The sequence below is a fragment of the Cydia pomonella genome, chromosome 1 (assembly GCF_033807575.1).
Source record: "Cydia pomonella isolate Wapato2018A chromosome 1, ilCydPomo1, whole genome shotgun sequence".
Classification (NCBI taxonomy): domain Eukaryota; kingdom Metazoa; phylum Arthropoda; class Insecta; order Lepidoptera; family Tortricidae; genus Cydia; species Cydia pomonella.
Window position 1 is genome coordinate 7,590,412 of NC_084703.1, and position 21,389 is coordinate 7,611,800.

Below are 21,389 nucleotides of genomic sequence, written 5' to 3' on the forward strand. Positions count from 1 at the left end.
CAATTAGATAATTAAGGTAAAAAAAGCTACAACAATTACCGCATGAAAACTAAATTATACTCTTAAGAGACAACACTCATATTTTTCTTTCGTTGTCGTCCAATTCGCGGTTTCATATCTCATAATTCTCAATTAGTTGCTGTTTTCAATACCGTAGGATTGCGGTCGATTTAAGGTGGAGTTTGAACTCAGGCTGCGCCAGCATTACTGCTGCAGTATTGCAGGGCGACAATACTGCCGACCGATCCGCCACAAAATGCTGCCTGAATGCCGTCGCAATGATACCGCCGAATCAAAATTCCGGAGCATCATCATTTATTTTGACATTGCGGCAGTAATGCAGTCGACAGTAATGACCCGTTGCAGCAGTAATTGCTGGTGCAGTCTGAATCCGAACGGTACCTTTACATTTATAATTCTTATATCAAGCCACCTTTAAACATTTTATTATAAATAAGCACTGCGTAAGCTCTCGGTCCTCGGTTCATGATTAATTTAACTGGTAAATTGCAATATTTTTCGTCAAATTACCCTTGAGCTACTGTTCGAATTGAAAACTGCAAAATATTGAATAATATACATATTTTGCGGCTAGCGGGAGAATTACGCGTGATTGTTTTAATTAAGTCCATTCTTATGAGCGAAGTTTCTTAACACACCTAAAAAGTCGTATAGCCGTACGAATGTCATAGAGACATATGGTTTTTTAGTTATGGGCGGTAAAATTTCGCCACGTCAGAATTAAATGAATATTTCATTAATTAGAGGTTGAAAATTGAAACGCGGAAATGCGGCGCGATTGAAATGTGGCGGCTAGTTAGGGTACGGGGAAAGGGAGTGGGTCCAATTACCTGCCTAGGGTGAGCCATTATTAATCGAGAACATGGAGATGAAAAAAAAAATATATTTTTAGTAATTTGACTTTGCAGCAGCTTAGGTACAAAAGACACTTTATAGGCTCGATTTGTACTTTATGTAGGGAGCGAAGGTTACGTGGAAAAATCGATGTAAATTATCTTTTTCCTAAAATCATGCCTCAAAAGAAAATTTTGTTAAAAATGCTGTACTTCGTGGTATAAGATTAGATAAATTGCTCTTTATACCTTACCTTACCTGAAATAACACAAACAAAATATCCTAATAAACCAGTGGTTCCCAAAGTTAACTGGGCTCCGACCCACCTAACAAAACTGCCAAATTCGGGACTCACCTCTTGGCTGTCTTAAATACGAAGCATGAAATTTTATTATTACCGGCTGTTAACTCGATCGTTTGGCATGTCTTCTTGTTTCAGGGCCCTCTAAAATTCCACTCGCGACCCACCAATGGATCGCGACCCATAGTTTGGAAAATGCTGTCCCAAACTAATGTTAATATTTCCGTTCGATGGCTGAAATATTTATAACTCAATAAAGAAACGTGAGTTAATACACCTGTTATTTTTCTAATCTTATAAAATCGAAATACGTCTAATAACCATTTTGTGCAAAGGAAACTTCGCTCAAAAGGCCGTTTCCTCATCATAGTTTGTGCTCTTTGCAATACCTGGAGTAGCAACGCAGAACTCTGCGACTTGAGACGGCGTATGCACGACAGGGAGTGGGTTAATTTAAGAGGAAATAACAGCTGAGCCCCTTCTCAGACTTGAGAATTTTAGGTAAATATCTCCGTCGCGCTGGTGGAGGCGGCTCCTAAAATAAGTGCGATAACGACGACTGCAGATTAGACGAAAAATTCCTGCGTAAAAGTTTTAGAACACGAGGTTTCGTTCTCGACATTTTCCTCCTCCAAAACTTAACCAATTGTAATAACATTTTAGAAACAGAATGATAAAGCAATTATCTATGTCTGACTGTTTTGAGTTTTACGTTTATTGTTGCCGATTTTGTATGCCAGGCGTCTGTTTACTTCGTATTTATTTGGCCGTTTTAAGTGCTTTTTAAAGTAACCTAGTGCTTATAAAAACAAGAATATCAAGGTAAGCAAAACACACAGACACAGGTATTGGTAATATTGAACTAATAAAAAAATCATCTAAATTATGCTATAGGGCCAAAATCCAGAGAAGAAAATGCCGATGTGTGTATGGAAAAAATACCACTAATGTTTCCTCTTAATGCTGTCTCACAAGATATTACTCTGAAAATTCTCGATGTAACACCTCAACATAGCGTTGAAAATGTAATATTATTTATAATTACTTATAGGCAATATTCATTTTCAATTTACGTCATTTTGTTGGACAGCAAACTTTCATCACAATATCGTCTTGCTTGAATTAAATCACATGGGCTTCCGTCGTTGCGAACATAAATAGCCGACACGGTGGGTTTACATGTTCACTAAATAAATCTGCAGAAAACGACCCTTACAAAATAATTAGGTACACACCTCACCAAAAGTGCATACCTATATATGTATTTATGAAGCTGAAAAATACAAGCATATATACATATAGGTATCTAATCATCATTTTTATGTAATGTATCAATAAATAGGTATGAAAATTAGTTTCATCACATAATGGAGTTTGGCTACTTGTGTCGCTGGGCAACGGTCGCTGGGTAATTTTGTTTTCAATCTAGTTAAGTGTACCATATTTTTATCCGAAATTATCCACTCATAAATCTTTATGTAGTTACAATAATGCTTGTCAACTATTGAAAACGCGGCGTAAAATTTTAACCCTTATTAATTTTAATTACAACGCCCAAAATATGTACCATCAGGTTCGAATTTGTCCATGCACTTTTAAACATTGCACACTACAGTGCTGTACAGTGCAGTTCTTGTATATTTTGGAAATTTTTCTTAAGACTGTATCGACCGTCCGTCCAATGGCGCCCTCATTACGGATTGGGTTTTCTAATAAACCAATTCATTTGTGTATAATTCAGTACATTTATTTCAATTTTATTGCACAAAATATACAACTATGTGCAAATGCCGGACTTAATGCCAAATGACATTCTCTACCAGTCCACCATAGGGCAAAACAATGTATTCAAAGGAAAAGTAAACTATATTCACACACTTCATAATATTGCATAAATACAAACAGACATATATACCATAAATATAATACACACATACATACGTACATACTATAAATATAATATTGATGAATGTTATTCGAATATTTAAGTTTTGTGTACTTATTCCATAATTTTTGGTCTATATGACATAGTTTTATATGACTTGCTTTTGTCTTCATCACCTAAGCGGAAAAAAGTGGCGTCCATTTGCTGTTTAGCTGATAAAGCAAAAAAAATGCAAATTAAAACTACTTGACAAAGATCAAACGTTGGAGAATCAATAGGACTACAACATTAATATATGTTGTCGCGAATCGAGTTACGATCGAGTCAGATCGTGTAGGTAGATATCGATATCGCGATGACAAGTCGGAAACATTAATTATATCCTGGACAACCACTACCTGGTTCCAGTTGGTCATCTTGCCTCTTCTACATTACCTTTTGTACCTCACTTTTCCTTAGCCTTGAACTTGCAAGAGATAAGGTGTCGTTGTCACGGTAATCCGACGTCAGCACGTGGCACTTAAACTAATATACTTTATAACACTACTGACTAATCACTATGGCTGCCTCAGGCAAAATGGTCGAGCGCTCTGTTACGTCGGAAATTCAAGAGTATTCTCCTACCCACTTATAAAAATATAATTCAAGTTGCCGACTTATAATCGCGATATCGATATCTGATTACTGATCTGACTCGATTGTACGTAACTCGATTCGCGACATATGTACTTACTGGATTATACAGAATGGATTGTTTTATTAGAGAACATAATTCCCCTAATGAGGGCTCCACTGGATGGACGATGCCCTCTTAATATATTGTGAAATCTTCCAAAATATCCGAGAACTTTTCCAAGTTTTTGGAAACTTTCTGCAACTTGCACATCTGTACAAAATATCTACTATACTTAACCTTCGAGGCTCTCTTTTATTTTTCCATAATTATATTCATTACGACTATTGGACGCCAATGACGCTTTATCTGCCCTTAAGTCAGATAAAGGATTAAAATTGTTAATAGGTTAATCTGCTTCAATACTCGTAGTCTAAGATACGTTATAAGGAATATCTGTTATTTATTTGCGATAAGAAGTAAATGATAGATAATATTGACATTGACACATATTGAAAATAGGTTGCCTATTTAGGACAATGCGTAGGGACAGAAAAAATAACTTTTTTGTTTGTTATTTAATCGGATATATGATATATATAATGAAAGCTTATTTAATACATAATCTAACTGTAATAGCCCGCCTAATTAAAAAGTTGATTTAGTTGCCTAGATCGTATAAAAAAAAATCGGTTAATCTAGTACCGTACGCAATTTTACTAGGCAAACTACGTGCAGTGTGCCAATGTGAACATTATGTATCATTTATCCCTTATCACAAACAAATAACATATGAGGGTAGATATAACGTATCTCCTACTATAATGTCAATCACCTACTTACTACTTAAATATTTACCTAGGACTAGTATATAACTAGAGATGTTATTGACTAAAAATGAATAGGTACAAAGTGTGTTAAATTTGTTGCTTTTATTGAACACTTGAATACAAATAAGAATATAAAAAATTAAGTAAAAACATTAAATACAGTGTCGTGCATGTGCATATTTGTTATGTCTTGTGTAAACACCTCTCACACAATGTGATTAAATTGAAGAAAATGAATAGTATAGGATATTACAGTATGAATAATATCAGGCAGCATAGGCATGTGCAGGACCACGTCGGAGAGTATCTCGATCCTAATGCGCTTCACTGTCATTAGTCGGTGAAGGTTTATCACCGTTTTGTTCAGTTCTGCCACGCCATCCCCACGCACTGAAAATAGTTTTATTGTAACGTGACTTATTGTTAGTTACAGCATGATTGTTTTTAGTTTGAGATACCTTAGGTTATAACACTTATAACAGCTTTGTTCATGAGAACTTAAACTTCATGACATTGTTTAGCGGTAACACGCGAGTACACACAATTCGCTTGATAAACAATCTAATCGAGAATACCAAAACTTGACCTGGGGCTATTTCACTTTAAAGTTATTCTAATCCGAAACTAAAAGCGATCATGTAAATAGTTTGATAACGCACAGTTCATTCGGCTAAGGTACTTCTCGCCTTAACAAACCTACTTACCTATTAATCACAGTCCATGTGTTTTCATAAAAATAATGAAAAATCTATTTATTGACAATAACAATATACATAATGGATATATACAGATGATTACTATAACTAGCTTATATCTAAAATAGGCCCTTGAGGCATTGTACCAAGGATGCTGGCGGCATTTCCTCGTTGTATCGCAATACTGATACGTTGTGCGAGGAAGCCGCCAGCTCTTCGGTCGCCAGTTACGTCAACCAGACGTTTCGCGATTTCTCCAAAAAACTTGTGCGCGCTGGGACCCCATGGACCTAGATAATACTTTCGCAAATAAGATAAGAAAGTAAATCTAATAAATTAAAACCATATGTGGGTCGAAACGACCAGTACCCCTAGTGTATATTCGATTGCGAAACATGACGTACGCGTTTGCGTTAAGTCTCATTTTGTATGGGATTTTGAGTTTCCAAAACGTCCCGCTTGGCGCGCTATTTCTAAATCCCATACAAAATTACTTTACGCTTTTGAATAAATTTACACTAGGGGCTCTGGCAATTAAAACGATTAGGTAGGTTTCTTACCTAAATAAATAAGAAAACACTATGAAGGATAACCTCGGTGTTACGGTGTATAATGTATCTTAAGAGGAAAGGCCAGCTAAGCCCTGTCTCAGATTTGAGAATTTTAGGTGAATATTTGTGCCGCGTTGCCGTGGGTCCTAAAATTAGGGTGGTAAGGACAACTGCAGCTTAGGCGAAAAATCCTGCGTCAAAATCCTCCATAACTTAACCAATCGTAACGAAATTTTGAAATAGTAATGAAATGATCTGTGTCGGACTTTTGTGCTTTTTGGGCTAATTGGTAACAGTTTTGAATACCATGCTGTTATTTGTCTATTGGGACTATAGCCAGTGGCGTAGCTAGGCGTGGGCGTAGCGGGCCCTCGCCCACAGCTTTGCATTTAAGGGGGCCCAGCAGGAGCCAGCCCCTTTTATTACCTTGGGAACACACATTTACTTGTGCTTGCACATGACATAAAATGGTCAAATACAGTGTTCTCTGACTGAACAAACGATCTCCTTTGGCAGAATTAAACTTGGTGTGGTGTTCCTAAGATTATTAAAGAAGTGAAGCCACTCAGGTTTTTGAAGCAGATTTTTTTTAGCGTCGGCTACTGTTTAATAATGCTGAGGTTAAATCATTGTTTAAGTTTAGGTTCTAAGTCAAATTTGGTATAATTTTCAACTAAATCAAAGATGTAGAATGTAGATTTATTTCATCTAAATCAGTTCAGCGGTTATTTACTTCACTTATAAGGGATAATTTTTGGGATAAAAACTATTCTGCTTTTCCCCGGGACTCACTCTATACCAAATTTTATCTAAATCGATTCCGCGGTTATTGATTCCACATACAAATTTCCTCCCCTGTTTTCACACCCTTAAGGGATAACTTTTGGGTATAACTGTGTTCTTCACCGAGACTCTGTCTGTCTCTATAACAAATTTTTACTAAATTTATTCAGCGGTTTAAGCGTGGAGAGGAATAAAAAAGTTTTTTTGTTTTTATAACTATTTTACGTTTTTACTTTTGAACGGTGTCCATATGATACCGTAAATGATTTAGGTATACGAAAACCATTCATGAGCTACAAGTACGTCTGATTGAAAGAAAAGGGTTTCGCAGATGCGATTTCGCCCACGGCTAGATTAGTTCACGCTAAGCCATTCGCTGAGTGCAAAGCAAAGGGTGGTGGGGGAAGCCGAAAACATCACAGCCAGATCACATTCACAGAAACCATTGGGGTTGAGGGCCTACCGCGAAAAACTAATATCAAAATTTCGCTGTGTGTGTTTGAGCCATAGAGAGGCAGATACAGAAATGTCGATAGTAGAGCCTCTGGCATTGGCTGTCAGCATTGCAGTAAACATTGATTGTTATACTTAAACATTTATTGTTAGCTTGGTCTAACTCTAACAGTTGTGACAAAATACGTAACCGCTATGTCGTCATGCACGGTCCCAGTGCGTGCCATATTCCAAAGCTTTTAAGTGTAGGTTTCGGTACCAAAAAGGTACAAAAGGAACCCTTATGGTGCGACTCTGTCCGTCTGTCCGTCCGTCTCGATTTGAAATAATATTATTTTGTTATTTTATTTTTAATAACTAAGGGAAATGGACAATATGAAGAGGGGGAAAAATTTCAGTCTAGTGACTATTAGGTCAAGTGGCGATTCATTTGAAAGAGCTCAAATTGACCGGTCCATAATATTTTTTTATTATATTTTAGTAGTGGAAAACAAAGAATTATGGAGGAAAATGATTAAAAAAAACCGTTCCCCCTTTATCTCCACAGTTTTCCGATGAAAAATTATATTTTTTTTACATAATATTGACCGGATTTTTTTATATAACCGCAAAGTTAAACTAGACGTTGGTTCTTAGTGCTATGAAACGATTCCTGAAAGTTTTATTTGTAATTTAACTTAACTACCGGAGCGTAATATGTTTATTTAATTTTTCGCACGGCAATGTATTTCGTAGGTCGTGATCGCTTGTAACCATTTGTAACTTGAATTAAAATGTTTTGAATTAAAACAAAGTAAGGATACTTTTCTTACTGAATTATTTTATAATGCCAAATAAAAGTCGTACATATTTTATAAAACCTATAGGTGTGTTCATTAGGGCCTAAATTGAATTCCTTATATTACGAAATCGCATCAAAAATACACGCTTGTATATCATGCTGGATGTAACTGGATGGGACTTACCTGTATATTATAGTACAGTCAGCATCAAAAGTAGCGGATCAAATAACGCTTCATAAGTATCTACCATTCTGTAACAGCTTAACAAAAAGTGATGTCTTGAATAGAACAACTAAGACTGCAAAAGACATACTTTGGAACGTGAATTGTAGAAATTTATCTGCATTTGGAAAAGTTATCTGGGATGACAGATACTTTCGGCACGTTGTTTAATCCGCTACTATTGATGCTGACTGTACTCTTTGGACTTACCTCTCAATAGTATGTTTTGCAGCCGAGCCAATGTTCTGACCACTTGGTCCGCCTCGTTGTGCGCTTTCTGCCCGGCGAGCATCGTTAACATAGGTACCGTGATGTAATTGCACAGAAGAAACATCGTGTTGCCACTTCCGAATCTATTCCTCTCCTTCTGTTTTGAGAAAAACGTCGTTAGATGGAATATGAATAAATGGTCAAAAATATGAATCATAGTATTGTGGTATAGAATTTGTGATATTGCTGATTTAAAAATAATAAAGATAGAATTTATTTTGGTTTGATCCCTGATTAGGTGGCTACCTATCTAAAGCACATCCACTTACTTGTGAAATTATCGAGTAGAATGCCTTATAAAGTAGGGTAATGAAGTAAACAGTCGCGCAGAAGAGTGCAAAAGCAGTCTGAAATAATCATAATGAGTCTCGTCTATAAATTCTGTGTATTTAGATAAAGACGACATTTATCTATAAATAAATTTATAATTTTATATGGAATAATACCTGAATACCAAAATTTTTTTTTAGCTGATAACTGCACTTGGACACGTGGTATGCGACCGTTTCAAATTTATCTATATCAACTTTAAGGTCGCGTGCTACCTCACATTCTAAATCATCATTTTCTAACATTTTTGATGCTTTAACTAAAGTCAAATTTAAGAAATGGAGAGCCAACCGAATCGTGTTAATCAGAACTATAAGCGCTACTAGTTCTATAAAATAACGGTACTCCGCAATTATGAACTGAACACAGTCTAATGCAAATATGAATATTTCAACCGTTGATCTCTTGGAAACATACGGTGAAAAGTCAGTCACAAAACGTATTATCATTATCGTATCGTTTATGATAAAAAAGGATATAATTAGCATTCCGTACATTTTCACTTTCTTAAAGGACGTTTGAATCTTATTGCACGCTTTCATTTGCAAATATGCGGCGTTCATATTCCAATTAAACACCTCATAAGCGTCTGCATTCTTTAACCCGAGTAAAATAACTAATATAGAGTGAGCTCGTGACAGTGTAGTGAACGATATAATAAAAATTGCATCTGTTTTCATTACAATTTTTCCATCATATGAGTTGTATATATTATGAGCAAGAAATGCTACTTCCAACGTTGCACACACAATTGCAAATATTTTGCCTTTCGCATTAAAAAAAGAGAAATTTCTATAAACGCAAACAGCATTTTCTGCCACAAAAATCTTTGTAATTATATCCATGCCCACTAGTCCTTAATCAGGATTAAATTACGAAATTGTGTAGAATAATATTTATAAAACTATTGTCGCTAACAGGAATTTGACACTTAGATTAATAGTTTACTCGACGTCTGTGAAACGAAACAGTTCGGCAGTCGACTACTTAATTAAATGCCTAGGTTAAAAGCAATAAAATGTTAAGTAGATACATAATGTAGTCTTTCCTTTTAACAGGTGATTGGCCATATCGAAACGAATATTAGACAAGTCAGAATCGGAAAAACAATGAGTTCCGTTTATAGTGGAGGCAGGTATGAACTTTACCCAATAAAAATTATTAAGCTATGAGCTTCATCACATATGCTCCTTGAGTAATTCTAAGCATTAGCCTGGGAGGCAATAAGAAATGTGCGGCTAGTCGGGGAGGGCGGGGTGCAAAGATGTCAGCTACCCAACTTCTTTAAAAAAAAAATCTCCTCCTGTGAAAGACGTAGACTTCATTGCTGATATCAGTTTTTTTTTCAGTTTTATAGTAATTTTACAAGAACAAAGTAAAAAGGTGTAAAATTTTGGATGGATCTCCTCTCTTGCTTTGAGAGGTAATACATAACTTTTGTATGGAGACAAAAATACTATAAAAAAGCGCAAATCATGCAGATTCTAAAAATCTACACTTTTAATACTGCCCTATAGTAGTAAAAATATAGTAAAAAAATATATTAAATGAGCGCAGTGTGGGTAGCTGGACTCGCGTTAGGGGGCGATTATCTTACAAATTGGTCAAGTAAGAGTATCTTCTTATGCTTACTTTGCTTATTTATGATGCCAAATAAATTACTTTCTATATATTTTTATAAAACAATTTAATTTCCGCAGTTTCCGGTACACAAACATAATTCTGTCCATTCATTGCAACTATCTTGCACCTGCAACGGGTGAGTTCCAGGCACACACTTGCGACATCGGGTAAATCTGACCAAATAGGCGTCCATTCACTGTCTTCGATACTAAGGGCATGGCAAACACTTACCGAGTGCATTGGCAATAGAGTGGTATGGAATATAAGTATGGTTTTTGCTTGTACCCATGCGGATCCTTAACTCATCTAATTAACAGCTGAAGGGCCGGCTTCGGCTCTTTCTGGTCCTGTAATATGTAGGAATACATTTGTTAGTATGCATTTACTGATGCGGAAAGGCTATAGTCGGACTTTCATACATTTGCGACCTTTGATTGTAGAGAATGGAATTTTTTGTGGTAAGCACCCCTAATGGCGTCTATTATTTTGCCCAAGTTTCAGCTTATGCTATAGCTATGTTTGACAGTTTCTGACTTATGTCACTTATACGGTTTTCAGAAAATAATGATTTTCTCATAAACTACCCACACAATTTTTTTGAAATTATTTGTCCATATTCTATTAACTAAGACCCATCTTTACAGAAAATATTAATATCACTTGTTTAAAATAAAGAAGGAAATAAAAGGAATTGAAAAGTTCAAACTTTCTTTTTATGTGTTACGAGACTTACGAGCTAGCGACACCTACAGTTTTTGTTCATAAAGTGGTTGATATTCTTGTCTACTACTTGCGTAAGTTTCAACTTTTTGCTTTTGGTACTTCATACCTAAAAACTACAATGTCTGTGTATAAATATATAGGCATACTGTACATTCTAACAAGATATTTAATGACGTACACAAACTTCTGATTTCTAAATTAGTTTTCTTACCAATCCTTCACGTTAGTTGTATATAAATCACATCACCTACCGACAAAGATTTTGAAAAATAAATTAAAATTATAAGAAAATCATTATTTTCTGAAAACCGTATAAGTGACATAAGTCAGAAACTGTCAAACATAAGAAGCTGAAACTTGGGCAAAATAATAGACGCCATTAGGGGTGCTTACCACAAAAAAATCCATTCTCTACAATCAGAGGTCGCAAATGTATGAAAGTCCGACTATAGCCTTTACACGTCTTGTTGCTGACCGAGGACATAAAAAAGTTATTAGTTTTAGTACATTGTAGGAGAGGCCGAAAAACCGCTGAAAGATGGACGAGTGAGTTTTTGAGGGCCGACACGTTAGTGGAGGCCCTCAAATAATAAAAGTCCATCTTAGCGTTTCCGGCCGAGGCATTACATAGTGCTTTTTCCGACTACTGCGAGAAAATAAGAAAACATTTGCATAACTATAAGTACTTTAATATAAATTAATATTTATATTGGCGTGAGGACAATTGTTGAAAGTAAGCGATATATTTTTGCCACCAACGTTTATATTTTCTCCACACTAGTAGTACAGATACTTGTTTCTTGTATTTTTTAGTCAAACAAAATTTACACTATCCAATTCAGGAAGTATTTTCCGATCCCGCCTGTTTTACTTTTTTTATCACTTTTAAGAGGCGTTTTTCTGTTGTTTGCTTTAAACTGACTCTGAACTTAGAAGCGTTTTTTTAAGAGACCACAGACAGCTACAAAAGTAAAAACGCCTTAAGCGTGAACTGAATGATTTTGACGTTTCTTTTTATTTAAACAAGAAATTGGTCCTATAAATAACCTAATTTCATTTTTGAAGGAAAAAATTCCGCCAAAAAAAAAGACCTTTTGCAGACAGATGATGACAACAATGATCCCCAATGACAGATGATGATAACAATGAAACATTGTAGTAGTGATGGTTCAGGTGCTACAGCTATTGCCTACTTTCCAGCTAGGTTTTAGACCATCTATTGCCACATTTCCGAACAGTGGCGTGAAAAAAATATTTTTTCACTATCTTTTTGCATTAGGACTTTATTAAATGTATATTTTTAGAATCTGCATGAATTGCGCTTTGTTATAGTATTTTTTGTCACTACACAAAAGTTATTAGGATAACCAAAATCTTAGGATTAGTTGTCAAGCGGACCCCAGGCTCCCATGAGCCGTGGCAAAATGCCGGGACAACGCCAGGAAGAAGGAAGGACACAAAAGTTATTAGGACTTAAAGAATAAACCTCCAAGAAAATTTTACACCTTTTAACGTTTTTCTTGTAAAATTACTATGAAACTAGAAAAAAACTAATATCAGCAATGAATTCTACGTCTCGGATTTATACGTAATTGATACCAAACTTACCCTAGTAGCCACCAGGATGAGAATAGTTTTTTTTAAAGATGATGGGTGGCGGCCATCTTTGTACCCCGCCCTCCCGGACTAGCCTCACTGCCGTGTCCTTGGACGAGTAAAAAGGCCGTGTCAGACGTATCTCTGCTATCTCAAAAACATAGTTTTAAGTAAGTAAATAAATTTTAAAGTTATGGGTGAGCGTGAAAACGAATAAACTTATGTATATATTTCGTGAGTTTAGAGAGTCAAGACATTTTAAACAGATGTTTTGTGTTTCAATAAACGTGAAGAATAATATTTATTTATATAAAAGTATATAGTTTTAGAAATAACCGCATAAACATAGTTTGGCATAACCACTTCATACATACATTTGGTGGTTGCGCAAAACTATGTTAACTTAATGTTAGATGAGTTCGTTGTATGAGCGCTCATAATATTACGCGTGGCCAAGAGTCGCGGGCATATTGAGGTTTTCGCTTATCTAAAGTTAGAAACCTACGTTGTATCATTTTCTAGTAAAACGTGTAACCAGGGCATGGGGAATATTGAGCTAGTTACGCGTGTTACATTTTTCTTAAGTTATAAGAGTTCGTTCTATTAGTGATCTTAGTAAAACGTGTAACCACACTACACAAAATACTCAATTTATATAATGTTTTATCTCACATTACGAGACCGATTTCCATCCATTCCATTTCCATCCAACTGGACCTGAACCCGCACCAAGTATGCATCTAAAAGTAACCTGGAACTGGACTTAGATCTGGACCTGGAGCTGGATGTAGACCTGGACTGGGTCCTGGTCCTGGAATTGGCCTTTTACGAGGACCCGGACCCAGATCTGGATACAGACCCGGTCCTGGACCTGGACCCGGACTGCTCTGAACTGCTCAGGAAGACTAGAATGGAACACATCAGCGACAAAAGATTTTTTCCCGAAATCCGAGGCTAATTGAAATTAATATAAAATGCAATATGGTTCTATGTTAAATGTTAAATATTATTTTCTATTAAATTGTAATGATAAATTGAGATATTTAAGTAATAGATATTCGGACACGGTCACGCATACATACATACGCATACATAACTCAAACTCAAAAAAATCTAAAACGTTTATCTTAATATCTAAAACAATCTAAAACGTTTATCTCAATATGAAATATCTCAGTAACTAAATTTTTTAAAATTTTGTTCAAGAATTTCATTTTGCACTGGTTAGGTGTATCTCTGTTATTTCAAGATAACAGATATAGGTGGGTGATGAATTGATGATTCAAACCCGCGTGTTGCTAGGCCTACTTGAATAATGTTTCGAATTTAGAATCTATACCTACCTTGTTAAGTTGGGCGGTTTCTTGGTACCGAAGTTTTACAAATCGTTAGCCCGCTAGTTTCGAAAACGGTAAAGCTATGAATTAAACAACTACAGTGCACACATTAAATGCTTGTGAAATTGTATTTGAACCGTGATTCATGCATGGGCAAAGCGTCATTCCAATCATTCTCAAAATAGAAGATTCGATGATTGTAGGTTCGTTTGCGACATATATTGCATATTCGTTCAATAGGCCACCGTCTGGACTATGTAAAGTCTACTAATTTAGTAGCGATTTATAAGCCACTAAAAGTGACGGACACCGAAAAACCATTAATGCGTTGATTATTCGGAGGAATTATTAAACATGTGCTGCTAGTCTGCTACTCGTATGAATTAAAGCGTGATCTCTGATAGCTCAACTGCAATTTGAGCCCGTCTCCACTATCACCATCTGAGGCCCGTGGCAAATTCAAGAGCATGGAACGGGCCCGCCTCAAATTTGCAATTAATCTTAGCTCTCATCACCACGGGCCTAGGACGCCCTATAGGACCCGGCGCGCGCTCCAGTGCAAGCGAAAAACGGATGCGACTCGTCTGACAGTGTGCGGATATGACATTTGGTTTGCCCAATATCGGTTTTTTTTTACTCCTAACCTGTTTCACATGACTTTTGTGAGATAGCAATCCGCGTGCCCTACGTTTAAATAACGTAAAATCAAATCAAAAGATTGAATATCATTTTAAGGCAACGAAGGCCCTTAGATTGGTACATTACCTTACATGCTGGCGACATAGCTTCTGTTGCGTGTAGAATTCGGCAGATTCCCACGGAACCACCGTAAATTTTTATTTTTATTATTTTATTTTATTCGGAAAACCAATAGCTTAAGTAACTAAAACTAGGTTAACAATTAACATAGATATATAACAAAAAAGCCAATTACAAGTTTACACAAACAGGAAAAGGGAGATAAGGGTTAAAATTTTGTAAATGTAGGGATTATACTTAGTACTTTATTATACTGAGAAAAAGGCACCACGGGTCTTAAAATTAAGAAGAGGTTATAAACTGCAGATGAACTGAGTAAAAGAGTGAGATTTTTTACTGTACCTTAAGATTAAATTGTGTGTCAGCTGGACGACGAGGGCGAGGTCTCGTTGGCAATTCCTGCCATACATTGACAGATATGCGTGCTGATTCCAGCTGATATAAAAGCGCACAGTTGTTACTTATGATATTGTGCAGGTTAGTGGCACTAGACCTCGCAGTGCTACGCTCGCGTAATCAATGAGAATACACAGCCAGCAATTGATGAATATTCGTATCGAGGCTCTTTCCTTTGTCATAACAAGCTAGATGGATGCAGCGCAGTATTCGGGAAATATCGAAGTATCTCGTGGAAGTAGTTTTTATTCCAGAGTGAATTGTGCCATTAATTTGGGATCTATTGTGTACCCAAACAGAACTTCGATTTCAATCTTGGAGGTTGAAGTGTCCTTAGAGTCAAATAAGATAATAAAATTTAATTTATATACCGTAACATAAAAATGTATTTTTATCCAACTGCGTCAGAAGGACCGTATGTATGTTTTTTTTTCACGCCCTACAGCCCAAACGGGTGGTTTTTGACATAAGAGGTATCGTTGAATTCGTCAGAATTGTGGAATTGACATATGGTATATAAATTATATAATATTTGGAAATGGCGCCCGCAATTCAAAAAAGGGGTGAGGTTATTTTTTTTTTCTTACCATAGCAATATGGGTTTCAAATGAAAGCTAGTGAAAATACCATTTCAAAAATATATGTAAGCAGTCAGGTTTCTTGTTTTTACAATAATAATTCTTCTTGTTTTTTGGTGTGACATAGACTGGGTACAGCAAAAATAGCTACGTACACCTTGAAACAGTGCGAAGACTTACAAAGGAGATGAAGAAATTTTACTTTGCATTAAAAATAACTGGGCCGAAGTAAGCATGAGGTTAATAAATCTATTGGTTTTTTCACATATTTTGGAGTAAACAATAAGTACTAATCGTGGTAGTTGAGATTTTGTCATTAATAAATTGCATTGCTTAATGCAATCCTCATGGCTACTTATGTGGAGTTCTTTATAACGCTCAAAAATAACTATAGTTGATATATTCACTACCACTTCAATACGATGGCACACCTCAGTAACAATAAAACCTTATGAGCATAAAACGAAATTGGAATAACTGACAAGTTGATTAATAGGTGTGTACATTTACGGGACGTTTACGATTTCATACTAACGCGAGCTATTTATTAATAATATTGTTCGAGCTAATAAATATCTACGCGAGTTGACGCAATAAACACGTTTTGTTGACAAATTACCTAGATGGTTAATTAGTGAATAACAACTGAGCACACAGCGTCCGTATTTATATTTCATTGCTCTTCAAACATGGTGGATCGAGCGAGCGCACTTACAACAGTTTCAATGGACGAGGACCCGTAATGAGCACAGTCTACGTGACTTAACATTAAAATAATTTTAGAGAAGTGCTTCAGCGCCGAATACTTTGAACAAATGCCAAGAAAACGGGAAATATTCCAAAATATCCCAATAGTGAATAACTAAAACGCACCAATTAAAAAAACACACAGAATACTTTCCAGTAGCTAGGAAATGGGCAGAGCATAATAGGTGATGTGACAGAGAACGTAATCGGGAATAGCGTGCATATTATGCTCCTGGTTAAGGCCAACCCAAGGCTGAAAACGCTAGTGTTTACTGCAAACATTCTCTGAGTGTTACATCACGGAATACTTACGTGCTTCGTTATTATTAGCTATAGGATCGGCCATGTTAGAAAACAAGAGGGTAACTTAAATACGGTCAGGGTACACAACGGTTGCCTAAATCATGTTTCTTCTGTTGCCTGTTTTTTTTATATTTCTCAAATAATGTTTTGTTATGAACGATATGATACCCTTAAAGTGTTTGTTAACAAACGTTACAAACACTTTATACACATACATAATTTCACGAATTTTGTTTTAGGAATATACGACCACCCTCGAAGTAATTTGCGCCATCTAAAGATTTTCTTATTTGACATGCATTGAATATTGTTTATCTATGGACCGGGTTGAATGTGATACTATTCGGCTCTACGGTTGAAAAGTAGCGTAGGTATTCCTCTGTGTCCTCGTCCCATGACATAGTACTTATAATTAACTAGCTGTTGCCCGCGACTTCGTACGCGTGGATTTGTTTGTTGGTGGTTATATGTATACATGAGCATAGAACATTATGCAGCAAAAGGTAGCAGTAGGGAAGGTTCACTTGTTAATAATTATACATCGCATGAGATTTGTCTGACACAACCTACGAAGTGAATAAAGTGAAAAGAATTGTTCTCGGTATAATCCCTTAAAAAGATTTTCAAGTCCACTATTAGCCCATGGAATTGGTACATTTTATCTAATATCAAATGAGGTAGTTCTGTTTTTTTAATATGTTCGTAATGATGAAATGGTAATAACAAATACAAGTTTTCAACCTCAACATCCCTTGGGATTATTGAAAAGTACATCAAAATTTACTAAATTTTAGGACTTCTTTCAGTTGTTGTAATTTTTGGGGATGAATTGTGAAAAATCCTTTCTTAGTGGACCCCTAGACCTTATAAGGAACCTACTTGCCAAATTTCGACTTTCTAGTCCCAGCGGTTTGGGCTGTGCGTTGATTTAAGTCAGTCAGTCAGGTCTTTCACGTTTATATATACAGGTTGATTAATGAGACGTGAGCAGGACTAAGCCTACACAATCATTAAATTTTAATGAACCGTTCATCATCATATTTAAGTAAAACAATCTCGCGTTATTTCTGTTATTTAACTTTTTGGTAAGGACAAATTTGATAATCTGCAATCATGGACACCCTACAACACTTAATTAAGAAAGATAAAACCTCTTTAACCGTTATGACAGCAGTTTGATTATGAAGAAAACAAAATGTCACACTTGAGTGAGATACGATTTTTCAAAAGTAACCAGACTCCGATGACATTCAATTTGTCACTTGTTATGGATAAAACAAAGAAGGTAAATAAATAAATAAACGTAAATAAATCAAAAATTTTTTTTTGAACAGTAAAAAATAAAAGAACGTTAATCTCACAAATACTGGTACGAAACAGTTGCTTATAACTTACTGAATGCTCAAGCTTGATCCTGCTCATGTCTCCTGAATCACCCTGTATATATAATAGACTATTTAGGTGGAAATAAACAGAACAATATTGTCCTAATATTTCCCTGCTAACTATTGGAATTGTTCAAATTTTACAAATTTTCCCAGTTATTTTACTAATAAAATCAAATAGTTGAGTAAAAGAGTACCTAGTTCAAAAGCTCTTAACTATGGTTTACTAAAATTAACTCGAATATCTTTGTCCATGTGCGACTAGTATTTGCCTGTAGCAGTTTTAAGTAAACATATTCTTATAAATGGAAGACACAAATAGTACAACACTCAAATATTACTGGACTAAGTATGGTTGGGTGGCTTTTCGGTAGTTTTCCTAATCCTTAACGGAAATGGACTTACTTATCCACAGATGTTCGTAGTTTGTAAAAATTCAATGTAAAATTGATGCATAATATAAATAGAATATCACGAGAATAGAGCACGTTTCGAAATCGGCAAGTAATGTAAGTAGGCACGTACATACATATACCTAACAAGTCGCTTCGTTCGACTTCGAAGATGTTGAATGACAGAAATGGCGTGAAGCTGATAAAAGGAAATATTACCGGACGTGGCACGCAACGCAACTATTTTACGTCTTTTTCAATATACGGAAAACCTTTTAGAATTTTCGTAAATACTTAAGTAGGTATTTAATGTCCCTAATATACAATTTTGGGGAAATTAAAGGAATTTGGAATAAATATTTTGTAGCCTGGATTAAGTTATAATTGATTTTTATAATAATACTTCGAAGAATAGAGACGAATTGATGTAGCTACCTACAGCCAAACGATTTCCACACTGATAAATAAAATCTCAACTACAATCCTCACCTTACTTTATATCCCATCCTAATATTTTCCCCTTCAGTTGTACAATAAAATTTCTAATTGCATTGAAACGCCTATTATAAATACTCATTAAATCGCCGCGCAACTTCGTAAACACGTCTAGCCGAGACTAATAAGCCTAGCAAACTTAGCCGCTCGGGGCTAGTTTGGGCGGAGAAACGGCTAAACTGGAGTAATCCAATCTCTGATCCCCATAACTGCCTGAGATTTTTTTTTAAATCACGGATTCGTAAACACGCCTCGCCGTAAATTCGTCATCGCTGAAAATGCGATGCATTATTTTTTGTTACGATACAGAATCCATGAGCACGTAACGATTTCGTATTTTATTAAAACAGCTGTACTATTCTCGCTAGGAAGATATTAAGATTAGGTAGGAAAGTGATAGAGCAAGTTATGTAGTTGTGTATTTTATAACGCGTTTACGATCGGCGCGGCGCGAGAGGAGAATCATCTGTTATTTTTATTATACATCGACGGTATCTGGGAAACATTTTGTAAGGATATTATTTGACCTTGATATCGAGATATAATTAGTCCTAAATTTGTGTTATTTATCGAGTATCGTATTGAGAACGTGGCCAATAAGGCAGGCGGTACGAAAGTCTGTTATGTTCATTACGGTAGGCTTATGCTGACGCAACTTGATAGTTTATGTTTAAATTACACATGGCCTACGTAACTACGTTCTTCTCTCATCCGCTCTGATGGAACAATCAACCCGCAGCTAGCACTGATTGATTCGTACGGAAATGTTTCCGGGAGTTCAAATTTCGGATGTGTCAGCCCGGACCCGGTAACGCGACGCATCTGTTAAATAAACCTGACTGTCAGAAAGAGATTGGCACGGAATATTAGGTTTTATTTTCCGGTATAGATTTTGGAAAACACTCGGAGTTTTAAATCCTGTTGTGTTGTAGCGTCTTTAATTTATGTTATGTTCCTGTACGCGAAGGCATTATGAATGACTTTATCCATGTGATAAAATGTGTATTTTTTAACAACACGATTGAACGTGACGGACGCGATGTCACGTCGATAAATACAACCATCATGCCCACTGATAACTAAGTTCCTGTGAATGTATTTGTGCCCCATTATGCAATGTACAATAGGTATATATATCTAATGTATAAGGCTATTAAAAATACCAAGTGATTAAAATGATCTACACACGCTCTTATACAATTAACAACAAATCTTTGTTCAGATATATTTCTTTATGGTAGAGGAGGCAAACGAGCAGACGGATCACCTGATGGTAAGCGATTACCGCCGCCCATGGACACCTGCAACACCAGAGGGGTTGAATGCCTGACTTTTTTATGTAGGTACTTCTGCTGCTGACCGTACTAGTTAGTCAACACAAAAATTTAATATTCCTACACATGTATAGTAGGGAAGTATATCATTCTAAAAACTCTAAGTGATAATGTTGGAGTTGGAACTGAAGACGTAACTTCGTCATCTTCAAAATAATTTATTACTTGCAGATTTATGTCTAGAAATATTTGTCTCGTAAAACAAAACAGATCTTTTGTAATATGTCTCAAGTAATTCTACTTCGAGGTCAAAGTCGTAAATGTTTGAGCTTAAATTATAATTTCAAAGACATGGTGACAACACAGTCTATTTTTACAAATTGAGATTGTTGAGTTTAGAATTTTAGAACCACTTTTGAGGTATTTTTATATATATATGTCATGGTAAAACTCTTGTTTTTATAAGAACACGTTTACTTCAATGAAAAATAGATAGCTAAAAAATCCTAGGCTAAGACGTCTCGCTCTCTGTCGTACTGAACGTTAAAAATGACTGTTCTCATTTATGATCTTAATTCTAGTCCAGTTTTAACCCCCGATGCAAAACGAGGGCTGTCATACGTTTGAAGCCAATGTCTGGCTGTGTGTCTGTGGACCGATTTCCATGCGTTTTTAGGGTTTAGTATAACTACATTTTAATGTAAAATTATAACCAAAATGTATTATTATGTATTAAATCAAATAACTCCAAACGAATCATTGTTAACCAAAAATAGACAATGACCACCAAAACTATGTGCTAAAATCACATTTTAATTATAAATGTCATGCAAATATTTAACATCTCGTTATCCTAGTAAATGAATTAACCCACTTTGTCACCTTTTTTTGTAGCATTTCGTTTCTAAGGGTGGTAGTTCTAAGCTAGCCTAACTCACTTTTCTAGTAGCATTTCGTTTCTGTAAGGGTTGCAGTTCTAAGCTAGCCTAACCCACTTTTCTAGTGGCATTTCGTTTCTGTAAGGGTCGCTGTTCTAACCTAACCCATTTTTCTGATAGCAGTTAGGTTCTGTGAGGATCGCAGCTTGAAGCTCAAACTATTTCCAAGTCGATTCAGCCATCTAAGCGTGAAGAGGTAACAGACAGACAGTTTCTTTCGCATTTATTATATTAGTAGGAATAAGGATTAGTAGAGTTAGGTACCTGTATCCT

The 21,389-nt window shown here is 35.8% G+C and overlaps 1 protein-coding gene across 5 annotated transcripts in view; it reads right to left on the reverse strand.

Annotated features, from left to right (window-relative positions):
• Positions 1-4,567: 4,567 nt before the first annotated feature.
• The window catches only part of LOC133527918 (uncharacterized), a 47,629-nt gene continuing 30,807 nt past the window's right edge, over positions 4,568-21,389 (reverse strand). Inside the window, exons 1-5 of one of the 5 annotated variants that reach the window (XM_061865235.1) lie at positions 14,951-17,812; positions 10,425-10,540; positions 8,510-8,587; positions 8,181-8,337; positions 4,568-4,874 (exon numbers count right to left, since the gene is read on the reverse strand). In XM_061865235.1, coding sequence (XP_061721219.1) covers positions 4,690-4,874; positions 8,181-8,337; positions 8,510-8,587; positions 10,425-10,433 — 429 coding nt within the window. In that variant the 5' untranslated portion in view covers positions 10,434-10,540; positions 14,951-17,812 and the 3' untranslated portion in view covers positions 4,568-4,689. Of the gene's footprint in view, positions 4,875-8,180; positions 8,338-8,509; positions 8,588-10,424; positions 10,541-14,950; positions 17,822-21,389 lie in introns of those variants that run through there. The other 4 variants (XR_009800960.1, XM_061865151.1, XR_009800953.1 and 1 more) reach the window with 4 other exon arrangements.